At 43.3% G+C, this 24,516-nt stretch overlaps 2 protein-coding genes across 5 annotated transcripts in view; one reads left to right on the top strand and one right to left on the bottom strand.

The window, feature by feature from the left end:
- Positions 1 to 6,658: 6,658 nt before the first annotated feature.
- Positions 6,659 to 24,516, bottom strand: part of otud7a (OTU deubiquitinase 7A) — a 30,340-nt gene continuing 12,482 nt past the window's right edge. For all 3 annotated transcript variants that reach the window (XM_056417209.1, XM_056417208.1, XM_056417207.1), the window contains 10 exons: positions 22,866 to 23,051; positions 22,535 to 22,753; positions 20,447 to 20,548; positions 19,831 to 19,958; positions 19,086 to 19,198; positions 17,584 to 17,711; positions 17,354 to 17,503; positions 11,761 to 11,875; positions 10,628 to 10,712; positions 6,659 to 10,345 (listed from right to left, as the gene is read on the bottom strand). In XM_056417209.1, coding sequence (XP_056273184.1) covers positions 8,795 to 10,345; positions 10,628 to 10,712; positions 11,761 to 11,875; positions 17,354 to 17,503; positions 17,584 to 17,711; positions 19,086 to 19,198; positions 19,831 to 19,958; positions 20,447 to 20,548; positions 22,535 to 22,753; positions 22,866 to 23,051 — 2,777 coding nt within the window. In that variant the 3' untranslated portion in view covers positions 6,659 to 8,794. The remainder of the gene's footprint in view (positions 10,346 to 10,627; positions 10,713 to 11,760; positions 11,876 to 17,353; positions 17,504 to 17,583; positions 17,712 to 19,085; positions 19,199 to 19,830; positions 19,959 to 20,446; positions 20,549 to 22,534; positions 22,754 to 22,865; positions 23,052 to 24,516) is intronic.
- LOC130195590 (proprotein convertase subtilisin/kexin type 5-like) overlaps positions 15,317 to 24,516 on the top strand; it is a 39,214-nt gene continuing 30,014 nt past the window's right edge. Inside the window, exon 1 of one of the 2 annotated variants that reach the window (XM_056417204.1) lies at positions 15,317 to 15,334. The gene's annotated coding sequence lies outside the window, so the exon portion shown is untranslated. Of the gene's footprint in view, positions 15,335 to 15,789; positions 15,854 to 24,516 lie in introns of those variants that run through there. The other variant, XM_056417205.1, reaches the window with a different exon arrangement.

Here is a 24,516-nt window from a genome sequence, read left to right on the forward strand (position 1 = left end):
AAATTAATCCTAAAGCGGGGGGAGGGTGTAATATTGATTCGGGTCAAAATGACCCTAAGGCAACACAGGGGTTAAGAGGCAGCCATGACAGGAGAGAGTGGTTCTTCAGAGTGAGAAGGAGCTTTGGGTTCTCGCAGCTCATCAAAGGCGCCATAGTTACAAGTTGTTACCAAAGGCTATGAAGGGAAAGATTAATGTGGCAGTAACTTTGAACCCAACCCAGTTTGGACATTTGGGCTCAACTTTATACACTGTAAGTGTTGATCAATGGATGTTGTGCTTGATATGGACCTTTTTCTACATCTCAAATAAGCAACTTTGTTTTTCTTTCTTTAAAAAAATCACTTGAATGAACAAAACCTGTTAAATCTTACGAGCAAACTAATTCTTAACCGATTAAAAAGATGAAAACAAAAAACCAGAGTCGGTCGGAACATGCAGTGGAGTAGACCACACCTGTCTGGACCCTTCACTGACCGTGTGGTTTTGCTTGGCTGCCCAAACTGACACTGTGCGGCGTTTTCTTTTCACTGTAGAAATGCATTCTGACAAAAAAAATTCTTTTGCTCAAGCTTTGAATAATGTTGTCCTTAAAAGATTAGTCTGTTCCAGGTTATGCAGCACCCAGTGCTGTGAACAACCTCCCTTTAATTGCAAAGAGAGAGCCCCCCACCAGCCGTGTGGCTTGGTTTCCTGTACCTGTTTGTCCTCAGTGTACCTCCTCAGTGTAATGTCGCTCTCTTGATACCTCTGTGTGTTCGTCCTCTGCCCATCACCATCAGTTGCCTGTTGTAGTGACTCCATGGTGCTGCTTCCCCTTTCAGCACCAGTATAATCTAATCTGTAAATAACTCTCGACTCAGCTATGGCCAGTACATTTTCTTATGACCTCACTCTAACCTTCAGGTGTCGTTTTGTTTTTCTCTCTCTCTCAGCAAACCAAAATCACTACATTTAAGTATTACAGTTGTACAGTTCCTCGGATTCTACACACAATTAATGTGCTGGTCTTAGCTGCTCTGCTGTACCTTTTTATGGCATTATTTTCTACATGTTAGACAATATATTGTGACCATGTCCTATGCAAATATGAAAAATAACAGATTGTGGAATAATGTATGTTGTCATAACTTGTATGCATGATATAGTGAAGTTTACATTTGGAAATAAATTCATAAAATAAGCAGCTAAAATGTTGTTTTGTACTCATTTCCTTTTCTGTTTCAGTGACACGGCGATGTTAGTTTAACTTTTAGGGTAATGATAAATGCTAAGATAGGATATCTACTATCAAAAGAGAAGTAATTTAAGCAGTTAGTATGAATTAGATAAATGAGATACAATATTAATTGGTGAACTTCCGAGGTACTGGGAGGCAGAGTGTGTTGGATGTTGAGCCATGCTTGCTGTTTCCCCTGTTTCCAGTCCTTTATGCTGTAGCCTCAACGTTATATTCACCGTTCAGATAAGAAAGTGGAATCAATGTCCCCATCTCATTCTCAGCAAGGAAGTGAATCCCAAAATGTCAAACTACTCCTCGAAGTCAGGTAACTGACACAGTTATGTCAGTTACATAAGAATACACAACAAGCTGTCCAGTGTGTTTCATTGCTTATTAATGTAACATTTTAATTTTAGAGTGTCTTTTTATCTAATGTCAGATATCAGACCCCAACGAAGGAAGTTTCTTGTATATTAATGAAAGTATTGAGTGATATTCCTCAGTTAGACAGACTTTGTGCCATGTGCGTCAGTATTATTCTCTGAACAGGAAGTACACCTTGTTCCTTCATTTCACCAATGCAAATATTTACTGTAACTGCTGAGATATCAACAATGGGCGAGGCACCAACTGCTGGGGACTCCTTTCTTCCCCATTGTATTTTAGGCCAGATAGACTGATCATGTGTGGGAGGTTTCCTGTATGCACCAAATACAGAGGAATAGATAACTCACGACCAATTGAAGCTTCCCACCGAGCAAAGTGCACTTTTAAACCCGTGTGACACACAACAAGCAGTTCCTCAGTCCAGCCGCATGTGCTGCTCTGCAAAACCAACGCCAACATGTATCCCTCCCTTAAGCCAAGTGTGCCCACCAACACCATGCAGAGACTGCAGGTGTGTCCCCTCCTGCTCCACGATGAATCATGCCATGTGGAACGAGACGGGAAGGAAGGGAAAAACGAGGCCATCACCATTCTTGACGAGGAGCCTGGTGTTCTCTCTACTCAATCTGTACACCTCCTGTCTCCAGGCAGGTTTGCGCTACCAGCACACCACGCTACACAAACAGACAAGCTGCCACCCCTGGCACCACCACACAACTTGGTGTGCCATCACAGCCGGCATGTTCCCAGAGCTTGTTTTTCATATTTCTGTGGCAACATGCGTCGTTCGTTTTCATGTGTTTATATTTACCTAATAGAAAGATGTTGTCAAGGAAAATTGGGCTTCACAATGGCCACTTCCTGTATTTTTCCTGTGTGTGAAAGTGGAGCCTCTGGAGCCTCAGACCACTGACTGAGCTGATTCACACATATCTTGCTGTTTTTCAAGAAAGATCTCAGGTTTTCATGGTTGTGTGGGTGAGCCACTTTCTGTGTTGCATGTCTTTCAATCACGTGTCTATTCTCAGGATGACACATGTTCTCCTTTGTAGTGAGTTATATTGCTGCAGAAGCGGGGCAAAGCACACACAGTTTTATGAGGCACATCTCGGCCGGTATCACCCAGCAGACAGGATGTGGGGGCGGAGGTGGTTTCAGTTTGACTGATTTATCTCTTCAGTCACACCTTTTCTTTTGATCATCAACTCCCTAGCGCCCGGTCTCCAGGGGAAATTTGGCATGCAGAATAAACGTAGTGATTTACAGTACGGTGAAAATAAACTCAGCCATGAGTTATTTCTAATGCATTGTCTAAGAGAAAGCACAGGACATCGTGTGAGAGAGACGGAAGATGAGGATGAGGGGGTGGTTGGGTGGTGTTGCCTGCTGCTGATTGGTGCACCCAACCTAGACACACTCAAACTCTAGAGCGTGGGAGGCATTGTGGGCTGAAAAGGGTCTATGCTCCACTGAGGTGTGTGGGCACCGCTGACTTTGAGACTCAGTGGAATTAATACACAGAAAAAGGGAGGGCGAGATGTGGTCAGCAGGGGCAGCAGTAGTGGTCTTAATCACACAGAGGCCTGTGTATGTATGTACAGGACTGTCTCAGAAAATTAGAATATTGTGATAAAGTTCTTTATTTTCTGTAATGCAATTAAAAAAACAAAAATGTCATGCATTCTGGATTCATTACAAATCAACTGAAATATTGCAAGCCTTTTATTCTTTTAATATTGCTGATTATGGCTTACAGCTTAAGAAAACTCTAAAATACTATCTCATAAAATTTGAATATTTCCTCAGACCAAGTAAAAAAAAAGATTTATAACAGCAAAACAAAATCAAACATTTGAAAATGTGTTTCCAGGTGTTTCGAGTTAATTAGACGATTCAAGTGATTTGTTTAATACCCTACTAGTATACTTTTTCATGATATTCTAATATTTAGAAATAGGATATTTGAGTTTTCTTAAGCTGTAAACCATAATCAGCAATATTAAAAGAATAAAAGGCTTGCAATATTTCAGTTGATTTGTAATGAATCCAGAATGCATGACATTTTTGTTTTTTTAATTGCATTACAGAAAATAAAGAACTTTATCACAATATTCTAATTTTCTGAGACAGTCCTGTATGTGTGTGTGTGTACGTCCCTCTTCCTCCATGCCAAGCCCCAGAAGGCAGGCTGAAGGGCCATGTGATGCCACCCACTCTCGAGTGCAGTGCATGGCGGGGCTGGCGCTAGATCCTGCAGAGCGGGTGGGATGAGCTCAGATATTGGAGGCTGGCACTGGCGGAGAACAAGGCTTAGCTATGGGAGTGTGTGTGTGTGTGTGTGTGTGTGTGGGGGGGCGGGGGTAGCATTACCACTCACTGCAGCGGAGGCATCAAAGGCTTCAACCCGCCTAAAACACAACAGGCCGGTAAATACTGTCAGGCAGAGCCGTACTATATAGAAAACCAGAATTGAGGATCTAAATATTCTATTCATATACCCATGTTTTATTTTCACCATCTTAATGAGACAACTGCTTACCATAAAAATCAATATTTATGAACTATCGTGTTGCACGAAGGCCTCTCATGGGTTCTTATGATGTGAGGAAGGAGACAGATGCATCTGAAAGGGAAATAATAGGCAATTTAGAATCACTCGATCCTGGTGTTTTAGTTTAAAACGAGTTGAGTGAATTTAACAAACATGGAGGCTGTGTTGAGAGGATGAGAGGCCTGCCAAGCAACTGCTGGATGCCTGATAGAGCTCTTTGTTGCTTTGAAAAGCAAAGGGAGGTCTCTCATGCAAATTCAAAGGGAATTCTGAGAAAAGGGGATCCAAGAAAGAAGACAATGTACTCTGTCTCGTTCAGTTCTTGTCATAGAGGATGCAGGATTCAAGAGCTCATACATTGCTGGGAAGAAAGAGCCCCTTGTGTGCCATTGTGCAACTAACATTAGACATCACGTGGATATGTAATTCATCTTCAAAACTGAACAAGTCTTTCCATATTATTAGCAGGCGCAGTCCACAGATGTGACTTGAAGCATGGGGAAACAGTTGGAGAAGTCTTGAGTCTAACCCACATTGTTGTCTCCCGCAGCCCAGTCACGAGACTCTAACTCAGTCAGAAGTATGCAATTCATCCCACACATTAAAGGCTACTTACTGCCCACTAAGCAACGCTCTCCTCACTCTCACTCCACCAACTCAGCCAGCTGCTACCGTATATAGACTGTGGACTCTAATTGTACCTCGTACCTTTTTATTGAAACAATATTTTCTTTTTAAACATGGGCTCATTTGCATTTGAGAGTTCAGAGAGACAGGGACTGATTTGTTACTCAGCCGAAAGTTATTGCATTGCTTAGTGCATTATAGTTTATCAGGACCTTACAGTGTGCAGCTATGCCAGAGGCTCTTGGAGGCTTTGGCACAGGGTTTAATTCACATTGAGTTTAATGTAAACATTTTAAAATGTTGACCTTGTTCATCAGCTTAGCAGAGCATTTCAGGAACTAACACTTGCTAATTAGCACTGGACGCATTTACAGATGAGGCTGATGGGGATGTTGTTAGTTTGGCTGTCATTCATACCAAGAAAGAGTTACGAGGATGTAAAGTTTTGGGAACGCAAACGTTTTTACAAATTATTGGGAAAGTATTGTCCATATCAAATTTCATGGTAATCTTTCTAATTGTTGTTGTAGACATTTCAATCAACACCACACATGGCTGGAGAAAAGGTCAGAGGATCACCAAAGTATACATGAGAATGCATCCTCTGGGATGTTTTGCCAATCCATGAAAGATGTTGAAATATTTCACCAGATCAGTGAAATCGTTGACTAACTGGTCAAAAGATCTCGTAAGTCATTCATGTCAATAATCCATAACTTCTATGACGATATCTTCAATAGTGGTGGAGCAACTGATTGACCGACTGAAACTGAAGTCACTCGAGCCATGCTGCCAGCCAGAAATGTAAAAAACAACCCTGAAGACATATATGTACTTAACCATGTATTATCCAATGATGATGTGACTGGAAGCCTTTAATGTTATCGAATGAATCCCTTCTCAGTTATGCCTACAAGCTGCTTCTCGGCTTTTGAAGATTTAATTAAGCTGTAATAAAATTCATCCACACATATCTACAAAGGTAAATAAATATTAACCATCTCTTTGAATTTCCTCAGACATTTTTATGTAGTGTTTGATACCATTTGTCTTGATGTGTGACATTTGCTGCGAGCCATCACCAGATTTAACCCTGGCAGGTTTTTTAAAAGCCTCTTTTGCTGTGTGTCGTCGACCCTAAAGCCAATGACGTTGACCCTAATGCCAATGGCATCGACCCTAATGCCAATGGCGTTGACCCTAATGCCAATGGCATCGACCCTAAAGCCAATGGCAAGGCATCTCTGGAGGAAGAAAGCAGAGCTAGAGGTCCAAGTCTGGAGTGCTGCCCTACCTGTCTGTTCCCTTCCAAGAATCTCAACGCTGTAACCTCGGAAGAATTTTGGTGGAAATATTCCTCTCATTCGGTTTTGTTTGACTCATTCAATAAGCAAGATCAATTACCTTTTTTCCACTAATGCAGTCTTTCCAATAACCATGGAAAGTGTCCTATTCTAGAAAGTCAAATAGCCTCTTAAAGGGCAATGTGGTGCACTTGGAAGTTTTAGAGTGACCAACCCAAAATGTTTTATAGAAACTGTTAAATCAAACTGTAAAACTAGGAATTGTAGGATCCAGTCTGTTTGGAGTTTGACCCACATTTGTGTCAACAAAATCAGCATACATTATTTTGTCTCTGTTGCATCCATTTTTACAATTCGGAGAACCCCTTTAAGGATGCTGCTAAATTCTGCTCATGCCAATTATATACACATACAAAAAAGAAAAGTGGGACTCTTCAAATGATCATCCTCAGTGATTTTTGTGAAAAACAACATGATCATATTATGATTAGTTCTGGTACACTAATTTAACCAGTTATCTTTTGCTTTTAGGCCTTACTAGATAAAAGAAAAGAGGATGAAAGCAAATAGATAGCAAGCAAAGTGTATTTTAGCATATGTGGATCAAGAGAAAGCTAAACAACGTGATCTCCATTGTAATTTCATTGATTATTGCTAATAAAAAATCCTCAGCCTAAGAATAAAATCTACAACCTCTAGATTTCCTGATGAAAACCTCCTGGAGGAAAAACTAAAATGACACAGACACACCACGTTTGTAACAATAAACTTTTTTCATATTTACATCTGTACCTAATGTGCAAATTAATAATTTAAAGTCGTGTAAAACTCTTAAAGGAATACAAAATCATATCTTACAGTCCTAACATGGTGAGAGTCCATGAACTTGTCACATAGAAACGAAGAGGAGCGACACTGCAGTGCGTACAGGAGAGAGACAGAAGCAAACCTAGGGAGCAGTGGACATCCTTGGCCAGGACACACTCAGGTAAGGACAGCATGGCACATTATCCAAGCATCACCAGAACAAACAGCAACACAAACACTGCGTCTTTACAGTAGTCATGTCGAATGAGCAGAAAGCACTTGGAGGCCCGGGGTTTTACAAACCCACTAATTGGTTAAAGCACTGATGATCACAAAGGCTTGAGGTGCTCTTAGCAGCAGGTGCTTCTTTTAACGGCCTCTAGATATGGAAGAAGAACAGACAATCTCACTCTAAACCGGTGACACATCTATACTGCAGGTCACCACATAGTGCTAATAGCATGACTGCACATTGTGTTGTTTGTGTAGAGGGGAAGAGACACGTAATCACACTTAAGACAAATACGCATCGGCCTGCTCTTACTACCCACAATTCTTCTCATCTAACACATTAACCGAATAGATTAGTTAACAGGCGACTCAGAGTAACACACCATACACACTGCATATTTTAGAAGCGATTCATCCTATGCACACTGTTCGGTGTTTGCCACAGAAAACATTTTGAAAAAATTTGAATTGTAATCTTCTTAAGGAAGCTAGTTTGGCAGTGCTTGTGGTCTTAACCCTTGGTTTTGCCTTCGGGTCAATTTGACCCGATTCAATGTTTCACCCTCCTGTCGCCTTCGGGTCAATATGACCCGATTCAATGTTTAACACTCCTGTTACCTTTATATTTACTAACATATTTTACCCTTGAGGTCAATATGACCCCAGCTATTAAAATCTCCAGAAAATTATTAGAATTAATATTGTTTTCCAAGTTTAAGTGTGAGGTACTTTATGTTTGTTTGTTGACTCCCGAAAGAACACCGACATTAAACATTGAATCGGGTCAAATTGACCCGAAGGCGACAGGAGGGTTAAATATTGAATCGGGTCAAAATGACCCGAAGGCGACACAAGGGTTAAGGAGGTCGACTTCGGGTACAAATGTGAAATGATATCTTACACATTATCTTGAGTCCAATTCTGACACAGGAAACCCTTGTACTGTGGCAAGAACAAAGGTACACTTAACAAATGAGAGATTTACATTTTCATCCTAATCCAACATTACAATCTATAATGCTTACACATTTTAATTCCCGTAGTTCAAATTTGTTTACAAAAGCACACCGTGACAATCCTTTACAATTTACAAGACACAGTTAACCTACAGTAACTATATTATTGGTGCATAGACAAAATTGGGAGAGGGTGTAGCAAAAATCACCAATGTATTGCTTTAAAGTCTAATGTTAATCTCCCATTGAATTTATTTTTATTGCAAAACAACTACAAATTGTTGAAGAACCAAGCAGAGGTATTGCATTCAAACTGATTAAAAGAGCTAAAATGTTCCCTCCTGATGAGACGCAAATATTTTTGGACTTTAAAAAATAAAGAACTTTCACATACAGAAAGTTACATCACAGAAAGATGACTTTTACTCTAAAACAAGTAAAAGACTAACTTCAATGAGACAACAAAAAAACAAAACAAAAAAATTAGCACAATTTCTGGCCAAAGCTGCTCACTGTTTCAAGTTCTGCTTTCTCGTCATAAAGTAATACTCTTTACTAACAAGGGAGGGGTGACAGGAACACAAGAGCATTCCTCCACAAAATAAGGAAATGTTTGCCGTCATGTTATTCTAAATTCAGAGTGCAGATGGTGTCGTTCCCTCAAGTCTCCTGCGGCCTTGTTGACGAGTGGCTGAAGTGGCTGTGATGGCTATGCAGGCCTCTGCACTTTGCTCTCCCTCTCCCTGCGTTTCATCTCCTCTCTGAAGCAGTAGGAGCAGTAGTTGTCCGTCTCCGACCTGCCGTAGAAGGAGCAGTTCTCCCTCTTGCAGCGGCGCTGCTGAAAGCAGTACAAAGGGCTTCCAGAGCTCCGCCCTTTGGTTTTCTCTTGGTTCAGCCAAGTGTGAGACAAGTTGTCCTCATCAGCAAACTCCAAGCAGTCCTGAATGTCTCCCGCATTGAACCCATTGGTGTATGTGTGGGACTTGTGTTCGCCAGGCATGTTGTAGGACAGGGTCTCTATGGTGTTAACAGTGCGGACCCCAGACAGGCGAGCAGGGCTGTAACTCTGGGATGAGAGTGTGCGGTTCTGCTGGGGGTAGGTGGCGCATGTCTTTAGGGTGCCCACCACAGGCTTATAGGGGTCATCTTGGAAGATGGAGGATTGAATGTTGACATCTTGTAAGTGAATCACGCTGTGCCGCTGAATGGGCGGTGTATGGCTGTAGTGGGCGGACACAGGAACGGGCCCCGGTCTCTTAGCAATACTGGGGGAGCAGTAAGGCGCAGGGGCTGGGTGGGGGACATGGTGGGAGGCCGTTAGCGGGGTGAGAGGAGGGACTGGGACAGAGATGAGAGGGGCGGCAGGAGTGGGACTGTTCCTGCCCTGCATCTTGAGACCCAGTGGGGGCTGGGAGTTGTGGTTGTATGTGTGGGTGTAGTGGGGCAGGATGGGAGCGCAGCTCTCCGGTGGCGAGCTGTCCGATCTCTCCCTCTGGAAGACACTCTCATGCTCTGGCTTTTTCACGGCCACCTCATTCGTGGCAGGCGGCTTCTTCTCGGCCTCCTTCCTCTTCTGCTCCTGCTCCTGGCTGAAGCGCTCCTGGGCGTTGGTCAGGTAGTAGCTGATCATCTCCTCGTGGAACTGGTGTCGATGGCTGGTAAGCAGGAGGCCTGCAAAAATGAATTTACGCTCCCCCTGCATGGCAGCCCGCAGGATGTTGAGGCTGAGCTTCACATCGGTGCTGTATTTCCAGTTTTCCAAGGTCTTGTCTCTTGCTGCACTGTCATGTCTCCCGGTGGGGGAGGAGCTGGAGGGTCCGTCTCTGTCTGTAGGGGATGAACTGGTGGTTTTCTCAGAGGAAGTGGAGCTGGCTGACTGACCCGACTCCTCCTTGCTCCCTTTGGTTGTCTTAGACTCTTTTTTCTTGGTCTTTTCCCCTCCATTCTCCCCACTACGACCTGAGCCAGAGTTAGATTTGTTCATTTTTCCGTGCACAAGGCCACCCAGACCTCCCATGTTCTTCTTCAGCTTGATTCCCAAGGTTTTGCTGAAGCTACCGAGCTTGTTGGCTACAGAATCAGCCCGGCTCTTGTCTTTGTCCTTGCGCTGCTTGTCTTTGTCCTTCTCCTTGCTGGGCTTGCCGTTATTGACGTTAGAGTTGCTGCCGACAGACTCGCGGTCAGAGTCCATTGACTCAGCGAGAGACTGGACATCCTCACCTGCAGAGGCTGTGGGAGACTCTGGCTGAGCTAGGGGAGCCTGCACAGAAATACACAAACACATAGAGCAATGAATAAAACACAGAACATAGCAAAAGCAATACGGTCTCAGAAAAATCTATTCCAAACAACTACTTTCTTGTCTTATTTCTGGTGATTCAGCTCCAGAACAAACATGTGAATTCCTGGGATTATTTAATTCTGACAGTAACTAAAACTGATTGAATGAAGAGTATATGGTTTCCAAAACATCTGGAATCTGAAGTCTCTCTTGGGAAAAATGAACCGTGACGAACCAAAAACAGGTGTAAGAAAAAGTTACCCTCGTTTCAGATGGAATTCGGATCCATGTTACATTCATGTAGTTGTGCAGCAGGTTGAGTTTGGCCTCAAGAGACAAGATGAGACTGTGGGAGAACATGTATCCACAATTAGCAACAAGCAGTGATATAACACAGTTGACTTGAACCCTATGGCACACGAAGCATCTTAATTGATCTGAGTACGACATTTCTTAAAAAGAGACAGTTTAATCTATATTGTTTTGGTCAGAGATGCCTAGTCTTGGAGATATTGGCTGCCATGTCTTTAATATAATGTGACTATGGGACACTCAGCTTGTGGTGTTCAAAGTGCCAAAACAATACATTTGAGAACAGCACTATCTGAGCATCATCTCATGGACTCATGGTAACCTTTAATGGCGTCCTCCTCGGCTGAGCTGTCACATTAGCTTGCTCATTGGTGCGAGGTAAGCTAGCAGTAGTGATTATAGACGCACCCTTCCTGAAGCAAGGGACTACGGTTGGCAGGTGTAGTTTGCTTGACAGACAATAGTTCCTGCATGAAAAAAAGGTCTGTGGATTATCTTGAGCAACCGGGTCATGATGTCTGGAAAGAGACATTGGTGTAGTTTTTCCAAATGTATTTTTGGGCGATTTGAGCACCACAAGCCGAGTAACATCTGATCCCAATATAGAAATCTCTACGGCGCTACCTCCAAAGGTAGGCAACTCACAGCAAAACTATCCGAAATTGATGAATGGCACAACAGGTGAGAGGATGAGTATGTCATTTTGATTTTGGAGTGAACTGTTCCTTAAAATGATAGGCTGAAACCTTGACTGGCAGGAATGTGAAACAGAAACCCTGACATAAACTCTTTGGTAAACTCAGCGTGTGTGTTGCTGCTTTAGTGAGGCCATAACTGGGAAACCCTATGGATGACTGACATATCCCACAATTTGTTCTCTCTGCTCACTCTTTAAAGTGACCTGAGCTCGGAGACCAGAATGAGAGTTAAATCCCCCACATACGGCCTTGTGTGGAGACTAATAGAACTTCCTTGGCCTGCAGTTTTTCACCCTTCATGTGACTTTTGTAGTCAGCGCCACTGTGTGCTTTGTTGATAAGCATCAACACCCTGCGATACGGGACACACTATACAGGACTTACTTGGCTAGCTTGATATTATCATTGTCGTCCCTCCCCCACTCCCAGTCCCTGCCAGGGTCCACGGCAAAATGGAGTGCCAGCAGTTTGTGCTCCGAGTCCGTCAGAGGGATAACAGCTGGAAGAGATGAGATTATCAGAAGGTTAGTTTGGTCTAGCTTTACCACCAGTCTACGTTGCACGCCACCCATTCTCTCCCAAGGCCACCGTGGTTTCAGAGCTACAGTGACACCATAATGACACACTAGGATAATGCCTTGTTAATTATCCCAGATGCCCGTCAGCATAGGGTAAAGTATACTGTGGGTGCATTCTACCTGACATCCATTGTCTAGTCAGAGAAGTTACCGTGACCAGAGAGTGTCACTCGCGCTGACTCATCCAGACCGCGAAGGGCCTCAGTCACAAGCTTTAACTTCTATTGGTTGCTCCTCTAATAACACAGACTGGTCCTATGATATTGTACTGTCGAATCAATACAATAAAAATCTCCTAAAACAGCTGATAAATTCAGTTTTATTTCCACGGTTGGATTTAGTTTTCAATCCAAACGTTTGAACCAACATGGATGGGATGTCTTTAAAGTCCTCAGTCAAATTGGAAATTTGAACATTTACAGTTCTGTGACAACTCCACCCACTGATGAAGATCATTGATACAATTGAAAGCTTAATTATTGAAAGCTTACTAAATTGACCTTTTGGTGAGACTGCTTTGACAAGTAAGGTCAATGATGAATTATTAATTCTCAAATTGGGTCTTATTTTCATAGGTATCTTTACTAACTGCAATGATAAAACTGTGATCTCGAGGGATAATACTGATACCTGGGAACACAGTGACATTGCCACAGCAAATTCCAATGGGGGCAAGGCAAAAAAGCCTTTGAACAACAGTTTAGTCAGATTATCTAAGACACTTTGTTTGGAGGTAAATCCAAACTGAGTACACTTCAAATGCTGTTAATAATCCTTTGATTCACAGACACAACGTGCATGCACTATGGGAAGTATGTTCGGCCAAGGTTGAAGTAGACGGTCTGTAAACTGTGATGAATTTATAACACACAGTCTGGGTCATAATTTGACTGTTTGTCTTTGATTTCTCTTCCACATACATTTTGCTAACCTGAGAGTCACTGTGCGTTTCCTCTTCAGAGACCTCTGCAGATACTTGGGTGCGTACAGTGTTATCATTAACAAAAGGAGTTATGCATAAACTACCAAAATGGGATCCAAGCTGAAACCATCCCTTAGTTAAACTAAAGGATTTGATAGTCTGAGCTTGGCATGCTAAGGCTGCTGCTTGGTTTTATATTGAACCAAACAGCTCTGCGGTTGGTCAGGGCTGTACAGGATTGTTTAGCATACTAATAGAGTGCAATCAGCCACAGGAGTGCCAAAAAAGAGAAGAAGTGTTGACATCATTTAATTCATACCCTGCTGATATGATCAGCTACTTGCAAGCAGGAAGATGTTTTCAACATTAATGACTGGACAGAGCTCATAAAACAGACACCCTCCTCTCGTGGGCTCATAATATGTCCAAAGTGTGAGCGTGCATGCGTTTGTGTGCGAGGGCACGGCTGCTTTTCAAAACAAGAGTGTGAGGAGGACTAGCTAGACCCCACTGGCCCACATGACAGCTCTCCTCAGGCTGCCTGGTATGGGGGCTGTTGTCCACATGACAGCAGAGAGAGGCAGGCTGTTCAGGCAGAGGACATTCCAGCCCTCACCGTCAGCCCCAGATGGAAGATATGGTCTCCTCCCTGCCTTATCAATTCTTCCACTGCCAATGGGCTGCTCCACTCTGCAGGCTTCATGCAAAGCCCCTCCCGTGTCCCTGATGAAACTACAGGTCAAAACACTCACTCTTCAACTCTTTCCCTCTTCCTGAGTCTCTGCATAGGTGCAAAGTACACTATTAATCATGACACGTGTCACAATAGTGTTGGTACATGCATAGTGATAATGCCTTAAGTTTTTGAAACCGAATAACTGCGGCTACTCCCATGCTTGCAAATTTAACACTGCAAACATGACCACTTATTTGTGTCCAACACCATTTAGTCGTTAAGCAAACAAATTCCAACGGCTGAGTAAATACATCACTAATAGCAGGGCTGGCAAACTAAGCTCGTCCATAGACCTGTCCTAAAATGTCACGGTTGCCTCTGCTTCATACCTGTAAATGCATTTTATACCACCTTCCCAAAAAAAAAAGCATGACTAATGCCTGTAGCCACAGAGACAAACAGTAATGAGAGCAGTGGCATGGCAGCAATGAACACTGGGAGAAGAAAAGGGTCTTTCCTCGAAAACTCTTGCCCAGAAAAATTCAGTCATAATCATAAACACACACAGACTGAAAGAAGGCAGTTAACCAGCTCCCACTCAGTTCCCACTCGGGGTCATGCAGCAGGCAGCGGAGGTCTGAGAGGTGGTGTCCTGGCTCCCACGATGCAGCTGTCCTACTTTCACGCCATTCCAAACTGCTGTGTGTGTGCTGTTGTTCCCACTTGGGCCCGGTCCAGATTCAGAGATTCAACACTGCCAATTGAGCTCTGGGGGACTAACGTGTGCTGTAATGTATTTACTATCCCTGTTGGCAGCCTTGTTTTGTTGTCCTTGAATGACCGATTCTCATAGCTTAGGCATGGATGACATCATCGCTTTCCGCGGTATGCGAGTGGTGTACTGAGCAACACAGCTGCCAGTCTGCCTCGCCTTGCTCAGTTTGCATCTTTGATTCAGAGAGGGACTTGGGTGTAACCTGTGAGAAAACAGCTGTCGCCAACGAGGTAGATAACCTTTCTGAGCGTGCATTCACAGGATTTTTTCTTTTCTTCATTTGCACAAAATGAACATTGATATGTCCATCATGACTTGTGTCATGAGAGTAGAAAGAGAGAGGATTCTCTCTCCTCTTTCACTCCCTTCGGAGGACAAACTCACACATTACAAGCTTTTATTCACAGCAAGAACACTGAGCAAATGTTTCCTCTGTTTGCAATTCAAGAACAATTTGTACTGTCTGGAAAATGCCCAAAATTGAATCCTCGACTTTGGTCACTCTGCACAGCTGCAGATTTAAAGGACCCAATTCAGCAGACTAAACAGCATTCATGCATATAAACAAGTCTGAGCGGAACCATGGTGGTAATTAAAAGAACATCACGTTTGAAGTAACATATAAAACCACAACAAATAGCTTTTGAATTCTGGCTGCCATATTGATTTAATTATGCCAACTGCATGGGGAGAATACACTGGGAGTCTTTAATAGATAGAGAAGTAGAACCTGGCCAGAGCTGGATGTTAAACTGCACTGTTATGTAGGTGGTCTTTGTGTAAAAGACGACCATTTACTTTATTTAAATGGGTGTTAGGGGTTTGATGACGGGATGCCAAAGAAAATCTGGAAGTGTTTTGGTACTGGGACCAGAGCTTGAAATAGCTCCACCGTTTTTAGAGGTCCAGTTCCACTCATACAACGTTTACCCACAGGAGCACAAACACGCTGATAAAAGACATTGCCAATGGCGTCGACTGAGGAGCCAGTCATTATCACACAGCAGGTGAGCAGCAGTGGGCTGATTAAAAACACACATAGAAAGCTCTGGGTTCACCTGACTGCCTTACCTAAGAATGTAACTGTGCTCTTGGGTTGTGCTCAGAAGGAGAACAATTAAATAAAAGAAAATTATAATCCTTAGAAATAACCTCTGACTTTAGACACTCCTCACTTTTGTTTTGTATCTCTCTATCCACCATCAATACAACCGTAGCAGCCGAGCAAGCGGGGCATAAAAGGGTCAGTAGTGTGATGTGTCAAGTTTCAAGTTTTTTTTTTATTGTCACATCCCCTTTTATACAAGTATAAATTTCGAATCGGGTTACTGGGGGGTGGGGTGTGGGGGGGGGGGGGCTTCGCGTTATAAACTTCCATACAGACGGCTGAAGAAAGAGCCAGTATTCTAACCCAGCCTCTGGCACCTGAACACACACGAGGCCAACGGCCTCTCCGATGCTCTTCACTGTGCCGGGGGAAACTGAGACTAACCCTCTACCTGAGACGTCCACACACTGGCCTGACTGTAAGTAGAGAGCATTGGTTTGTTGAGGCCCGATACCGGGACCCTGCCCATATGTGGTGATGTGGTGAGGGCTTAGGGGCCGGCTGGTGCCGCTCCATCCTAATTGGCAGTAGAAGATTAGGTCCTTCTGTCTGTCTGTCTGTCTGTCTGACTGCTGACTGCCCGTCTGACCCGCTGCTCGTCTGTCTGGCATTTTGTTCAGCGTTATAAGCCAGCATTGTACCATTTCTCAAAATTCAGAAACACACATTATTTAGAATATCATAAAAAAACTATACCTTTTACATACATAGTACACAGGATAGGAGCAGCACAGATTTGCATCATGGCTGCGTAATATGATTCATCACATGATATACAAATGCACCAAGCTAAGCGTACAACTGTTTTCAGAACATCTTGGAGAGAGAGAATGTAGACAACACGTACTCTGATCCTATCACAGGACACAGTGTACCAGAATGAAAAAGTACAGTCATGCAGCAGTGAAGTGCTCAGCTTCAGCCGGTTCTCTTGACATACGCACCATCTGCTGGATAAAAAGGAAACTGCCACACTAAAATGTCCAAATATAAGTGGGACTGCTGAATCGTTATGTGCTGTGGACTAGGCTGCCGTGGATATGCATTATGGCATTATGGGGAATGACTTCAGGGCAGGCATTGTAGGTTAGTAATCACGTCTGTCTGCTAGTCTGCAGTCATACCCACATTTAATAACTAGGTTGGTGTTTACATGCCGAGAATAGGAAACTTGCATGCTCAGAAAAGCACAAGTGATGGAGGAAGACGGAAAGAGGAAGAAAGAAACAGTTTACATAAGTGTATCTGTGTTTGAGAGGGAGAAGAAGAGGCGGAGGGACGGAGTTGGCCGGCAACCCACGCAAGTGACAAGTGAGTTCCACCCGCTGAGTCAGACAAAGAAGAGTGCCGTGACTACTCGGGCTGGTTGTCAAGGAGATCCACTCTATTTGTCGAATTTAAGGAACTCCATGTGAAGATTAGTCAGACCTCTGGAATAAGCCACACATCCGGAGCGAGAGACAATAACAAGCTCAAACTAAACGGAAAATCAACACCCCCTCGCTACAACATAACAGCATCAGTATGTTCTACACCACACCACAGACCCACCTACTGCAACCATCTAGATCCAAACAGTGACCTCTGAGAGAGAAATGTAAGAGGCCTGCTGTCGACTTCCCATCCACGTTGGCCACTCCCTGGTTCCTGCTGTCAACTGGCCCGCTTTAATAATGGATCACAGCTAATTAGACTGTCGTTTCATACATTATTCACCTCTAGAAGGACAGGCAGACCACTCGCCCTCATTCTGGAAATCCACCCACTTAAAGTTAAACCAGAGACTGCCTAACTAATGCACATTACAGCAAGTGACATCGAGGTCATGAAAAAGGTGTATGTCCCACATCCCAATCTGCGTATGCCTCCAGATTTTTCCGTCAAGTTGGTGGTTTCGTGATGATGCACAGTTGCTTACCTTGCTCTCGCTGCTGGTCTCTCTGCTCCATGGACACCAGTGCGGAGAAGTGAGCCTGATCATAGGCCAGGACCAGAGGGGAGCAGTGGCAGCGGCTCGGAGTAACCTCCAGAGGCAGATAGAGCCCTCCAAACGGGATGGGAGCAAACGCTGGAACACCACATCCAGTGTCAGCACATTGCTTATCCTACTGTATTGTCAAAGGTCAGAGCAAGATGCAGCCAGCCTACCTTCTCCTCCCGAGTCCCTGAGCATCGTGTCAGCCACCACCACAATTGGCCTGCGTAACACGTGGGCCAGCACAAACACATGGAACTCCTCCAGACTCTCATAGACCGGATCCTCAGAGTTATCCACCCTGCAAAAAAACAACAACAACCATGTAACACAGTGGGATCATGGGAGACTATGACAATTTCCTGACTTGTGATTGAGTGATGCAAACGCATCTGCCAACACAGTTAATGTCCGTGCAAATCATGTGCCTGCGTGATCTAACCTGATCCATCTGTTCGTACATGAGTGTGAATTAAAGAGAGCAGGAGAAATGAAGAGGGAGGGAGGGTGAGAGCGAGAGAAAAAGCAGAGGCAGAGCAATCAGGCATGCAACCACCAGGGAACCAGAGGATGTGCAACAATTAAGTTGTCAGCCACACAAACAGCCACGCTGCCAAATTCACTCTAATAAAGAGCCTCTTAATATGTGAATCCCACTCATCCTATTTAGGGGCTCATCTCACACTAGGACTATCAAACGTCCCTGACCTGATTACTGTATTACAGTCTAACTCAATGAGAGGTTAAAACCACCAGAGTAAATGAGTAAATTGTGGGATATTTTCAGTGATAGAGGACTTTGTACTGGATGAGTCAACACTGGCGATGCTGGATAATTAATGTAGATATTCAATAGTTTTCAGTTGCTGCTGTCGCACAGCCGAAAGTCTTTAAATGGTTTTTTTGAGGTTTTTACATTAATCACATTCATCCATGCACCGAGCGCAGACAACCAGAAGCTGCCAAGATCACATCTGATGTAAGGAAATTACATTCCAATCAATAGCAGCCACCTGGGTGAGTGTTTTATTTCCATCATAGTTGTTTTTTCTCCACTATAATAGCTGCTATGCCCATCGTGTACATACGAGATACTCTCTTATGTACACGATGGGCATAGCAGCTAGTATGAGAATGTCAGTGAAAATGGAAACAAGAGACAAACCGCAAGGTTTCTGTGCGTAGGAAGAGGAAACTAGAGCTAGTTTCCAATCTGCCTCTGTAGCCTCGGATAAACCCACTCTTACACTTGTTTATGCAACGGGTGGGGGGAGGGGACACATTATTAGTACTGATGGCAGCCAGTAGATGGCACAGTCTCACACGACAGCTTTAACAATGTTATTAAATCAAGAAGTCAATGTTAAAGAGCAACAGTGTGAGTTGGAACAGTGAGTTCCCCTGACTAATTCATCTTAGTGAGAAGGTCGCTTTAGTTTTAATTGTGGGCCTCCTGCAGTGTTTCAATGTAAAACCATTCAAACACAGCAAGAGTGTGAAATGTGTGATGTGGGGCGAGATCTGAGCAACTCACGACTACGGCTGCTGCGTTTTGTTTCATTCTCACTCTTATACAATGACAACGAAGCAAACATCGCAGGAATCTAGGGCAAGGGATGCAAATGCGTCGTGTCTTTGGAGTAAAATGGCTATAAATATGAATCAAACCGCTTACCCTCCACCGGTGTTGCCGTTTTTGCTGAGGTGAGAGCGAGGCTCACTGGAGGCCAGCTTCAGCAGCTCGTTCCACTCCCTTTCCCACTCCTCCTCAGTGTACACCAGCCCCGACTGCACCAACACACACACAAGGAGAAATTCTAATAAGCACGGGCTGATGTTCACCCACACAAGCTTACTACCATTATTCATCATCATCCATCAACTACATTTTCTCCAGAAGCTTTATGCATCGACACATGAGGGTCATTGTTGTCATTTCTTGCTGTTCAAGGATAGTTTGATAAAAGAAAGAGAAAAGGATTATGGGTAATTCGAGAAAGGTGGATGACATGCAACAAACCAGGACGCTGCGTTTACACGGGATGCGTCTTAGATCAGTGGGCCACCAAGACGCCCGAGGCATTCTTTAAATATGAGCGTCTGGACTACTTCTTTGCCTGAGCTATCTTTGGTGACACCATTTTTTTTCTAATAGATTGGCTAATACTTTAATCCATGAACATCAAGAGAAGGGAGAGGAAGTGCAGAGGATTTGACAGTAACACTGCTACTAATGCACACATGGTATCATCGAAAGAATATTTCATTTCATTGCAGCAAACCAAAGGTGCGACTCAGCAAGGAGGCTAAAATCAGCGCTTAATGACAGAGGTTACATGTGGCTCATCCCTTTACTTGCTCTTATGGATTTATTAATGCATCATTAGTTAAAATGGTGGTGGTGCATTTACTCTTCCAACCTCCTTGTTCTGTTGGGTTTGCTGCCACCTCCACCTCCTCTTCAGGGCGTCTCTCTCCGTTCCGCTCTTCATCATGGTATACAGGGATTTCCTCAGCATCAGGTCTCTGTCATGGAAGCCCCACATCCCTGATGGACACAGATGCAAGACACCGTGACTGCATGTTAAGATTGAGGACATAAAAGAAGGACACAGCCAATGCACTCAACAATATAATCATTCGGAGGGAATTTTTTGTTGTTCATCACTCATCAAAGGGTCTTAGTTGTCGGACTGTCAGTGTACATTGCATTTGCTCGGGTGCCTCTAACATCGACAGCTCCTGCTTCAGCAGTCTTCACACTGGGAAGTCAACAATCTCCTTCGGCACAGACCTGCATAAACCTCTGTACACTGCAGCTAACAGTTTTCTGCAACGTATAGGTCAGTTATCTCCTTCCCTTCCTCCCTTTCTAGCTTACTTTGCTCTTCGATCCTTCGTTCTTACTCTGTCTTCTGGATTCAGCAGCTGTGACGCAGCACTGACGATGTTAATAGACAGCGTCTAGCACAGTTGTTTTGGATGATATGATAATATCATGTGTTAGATATACTCTGGTGTACATGAGCATCTCACCTAAAGAGGCAGCATGCAGAAGGCAGTTCCCGTCCCCTGTGGTGGCCAGAGGAAGCAGCTTCTTACAGCTAGTGCACATGGTGGACCACCAGTTCAGACGACCTGCACACACGTACAATATTAACACACAAAACTGAGAAGGATAAAAGAGAAAACACATTTAGTTTCAATCCCTTTTCAAGTCAATGTTCCCTGTACTTACTCAAATTGAAATGCAGACAAAAATGTATTTGTGCGTTTCCAATATAATGTCTAATTGGGCATTATTTTATAAATGTTTTTATAAAATGTTAATAGAGATGTTTTTTCCACAAGCGACTGGTGATGAAAGAAATATGCTCCTTTATTAAGAATATAAATACAACAATGTTAGGTTAATAGCAAGTATATTTTAGATGATGCAAGAGCAGTAAAATAAATACATAAATTAGTCTCAGGTGTTTACAAAACTCGATAACACATTCTCTTTCCATTATGCATTACATTATTTTAGGGTACTTTATTTATACAAAATAAATAACATGCAATTAGTGTAATTTTGAGTGTACTTTATATCCTGATTATATTATTTTAGACATGAGCTATATGTAATTCACCTTCACGTGGAAAGATTGTCAATTGCTGCTTTATCGTCCGCTTCGAGTCTAATTGGTATTTTCAGATCCTTTAAAAAAATCTGTCAGAAATGTACAACGTATATTTACAGGAGCCGTCACAACTGTTTGTCACGTTGTTACTAAGATGAACTGTAAACTAAATGACCTCCAGTCTCACACTACTGGAGCAGGTACCAGTGATGGAACCAATGGGGATAATTAGCCAACAAGCATAATTAGCTTCATTAGCCATACGCTTTGCCGACACCCCTCAAACACCCAGCAGTCCTTCAAAAACCCACTCTAAGTATCTTCCTCCTCAGCCGGACTTTTACAGTATCTCTAGTTTCTGCTCCATCACCGCCCTGCCAGTGTCCCTGAGGGAGAGATGACGGCCTCACATACAGACTGCTTTACTGCAGGAAGCCTCATCGCTCGGAGCCCGGGGTGATCTGACTGCATCATTTATTTAACAACAGTAAACACAGAAGAAGCTCTGAATGATTTACCCCTCAGTGTGGATGGGCTCAACATGCAGATGTTTTGCATTTCACCTTTTATTTAAGAGTTGGATATGAAGTAGTTGGACTACTAGGACTATTACCTAGTAATAGATTTACTATCTAATACTATCTAATAGATCTACCTGCAGTAGATCGCTGGAGATCCTGGCAAACTCAGCACTTTACTCAGCACGACTTTATTTTATTTTCCCCCTGTATATTTAGTATTAGTATTTAGTTTTTTAGTATTGTGTTTTGTGTTTCATATTTATTTTCAGTTATGCTCTGCTGTGATTTTTGAAATTTCCCCACTTTGGGACAAATTAAGGAATATTATATCATATCATATCATAGTTGTTTAATGATGTTGTATACAAGAATGATTCATGTGCTGGTTGATATTCAACCAGCCATAAAGGAAGGCTCAATCCTTCACTTATCACACAAGATCAGATTCTCTGGTTTGACGGTTCAGTGTGTGTCCACAACATTAGACAGATTCTAACTTATTCACTTGTATGAAATACAGAAATGTAAAAGTCAATACATTTAATTGCCCAGATATTATTTTTGGATGACTGTTCCCATAATGTTAACAGTATTAGATGAGAAAGGCTCTACAATCTGATCAGTCTCTGGGTGAGAAAATCTGCAGGAAGATTTTAAACTTCACTAACTAGTTTCTCTCCGTTAGTTCATAACATAAACTGGGAGATGAATCCTTTGGGATCCTGTATGCTTTGAATAAGTTGTTGTCGTCTGGCTTCAAGACGCTGCCGCTCTGCACCTCTACTTTAACCTCTGTCTACATTACCGACCTTCAATGGTATTTTCTCATTGCTACTGCTTTGTGGGGATCCTGCATTTCATTGTAATCTAAATCAAGAGCATGCTGATATGCACAAGATTCAGTTACATATCTCACATCAGCAGTAGGAGAAGCCCGATACCAGAATGTATTGTGTTATATGATATCCTGTAGGGCTCACCGGCCTGCTCCAGAGCCATCATGGTGGACTGCTCGATCAGGTCTCTCTCGATGAAGCTCCTGTAATCCTCGCTGTACACGCTGAGATCTGGTAGCTGGAATGTGTAGATGGGCATCTCAAGAGGGAACTGCTCGTTGGTACACTCACTGGCCACCTGCAGCCGCGCCAGTGAGACGATAGCGGAGCTGGCGTGGGAGATCCCGCGGGACAGACGCTTCTCTATGGGAGAGAAGAAGTGAGAGTTGTATGGATGAGTGGGAAGCAAGTGAAGGAAGACACACCTGATGGGGTCGTTGGTGGTGGCAATATGGTGTTGAGGGAGCCCTGGTACCTTGTGCATTGTCCTCCTGCTTCTGTGCAGATGGCCTGGCGAACTTGCTGACAAGGGTGGGCGTGTCACGTGTCTCTGGCTGCTTGAAGTAGCGGCCCTCATTGAAGACCTGCGGCAGGTTGGCAGTGTGGACCTGCCTGAGCTCCTCGTAATCATTCAGAGCAGCACTGAGGTCCCAGTTTTTACCTGACAGACACAAACAAGAGCTTTGGTTGATTGCACATCAACACTGATTACAAACGTCAAGAACAAATATTGGTACGATTACTCAAGAGTATCATATTGATAATCTTTTCAATATTCAGTGAAAGATATTCTGAATTTGTGAACAATTAGAGTGTTTTTATAAATTCGACAAGTTCTGATAAATTCCCAGCTCTTTACACATTTTTAAATAATGAGCCCCAACAATGTTGGTATATAGAGTCCAAATTGAGCAATGCCATACAGTCCGAGTAAAACATGCTACATGAAGAATAACTAGAGGTTGAGATTTGGTGGTGCCATAACAATGCACACGCTGAGGAGAGGCAGATCATTTCACAGAGTGACAGCAATATCCAGATGTGCAGGAGGGAACCACACACTGGTAACACAAACACACACACACACACACACACACACACACACACACACACACACACACACACACACACACACACACACACAGTTGTCTTCTCTGGGTGTTGTCTCTCTAATAGAGATCCCTTCCAGCTTTGAGAACAAGTCGAGCCTCAGACTTTTTCTAAAACTGTGTGCCTTCTTATAAAGCCACAAGAACTAAAAAACTCACATCAATGCCTACAGTTCCAAACATTCAGAGGGCTCCCTCGTGTAACCTGAGCATGTTTGTGAGGCAGGGTCCATAAATGGACTCCCTTTGTAAGAGACCAGGAGGAAGTTGTCTTTTTCCTCACTTCCAGACATAACGATACTCGATAGTCGGAACATGAAACCCGGCGCCACTAAACACTGCCTCTCCCGTCGATCAATGCAAAACTGGTTCTACTTTATTGAGCCGTACAGATCCTGGAATACAACTTAAGGTCCAGCAACATAGCCACCCAGAACCTAATGCATGTTCTTTAAATGCATTTGCATTAGCCTATTACTGTGGCATGGAAAGCATAGTTTCAGCTCTTTCATTTTTAATGGCGGTCGTCAGTAAGAGAAACACTGATAAATACATCTGCAGTGTGAACATGCATCATCCCTATCCATTTTAAACACAGCTGCTTCACTGAACACGTTTTTTCTAATGAAGGGACGTTGAAGTAAAGCAGGTGCATAGGAGGATTTGAGGGCAATATAAGTGGATCTTTAAGAGCAAGCTTTAATAACTATCTGATTTATTTAATGAGACATTTGCTAAATTTGTTTGTTCCCCCTTTTTCCTATTCTTCCCTGTTAAACCGTTTCCCTTAAATTAAAAAGCTCAGCCCAGAACAGAGAAAATGACTCGGCTGTCAATAAATGTTTCCAAAAGGTCCAAACTAATTATTCAGTACACAAACCAGCCTCTAGGGGAAGCATCACATGTTGCGCTGTCATATTTCTGCTCCTCACACACATCTCAGACTAGCGGGTCACAGCTGATTGATGCAGGTCTGGAGAGCTAAGCTAACACCAGTGTGAAGCAGCAGGCTTGATA

This window comes from Pseudoliparis swirei, chromosome 6 (genome assembly GCF_029220125.1).
Source record: "Pseudoliparis swirei isolate HS2019 ecotype Mariana Trench chromosome 6, NWPU_hadal_v1, whole genome shotgun sequence".
Lineage (NCBI taxonomy): Eukaryota > Metazoa > Chordata > Actinopteri > Perciformes > Liparidae > Pseudoliparis > Pseudoliparis swirei.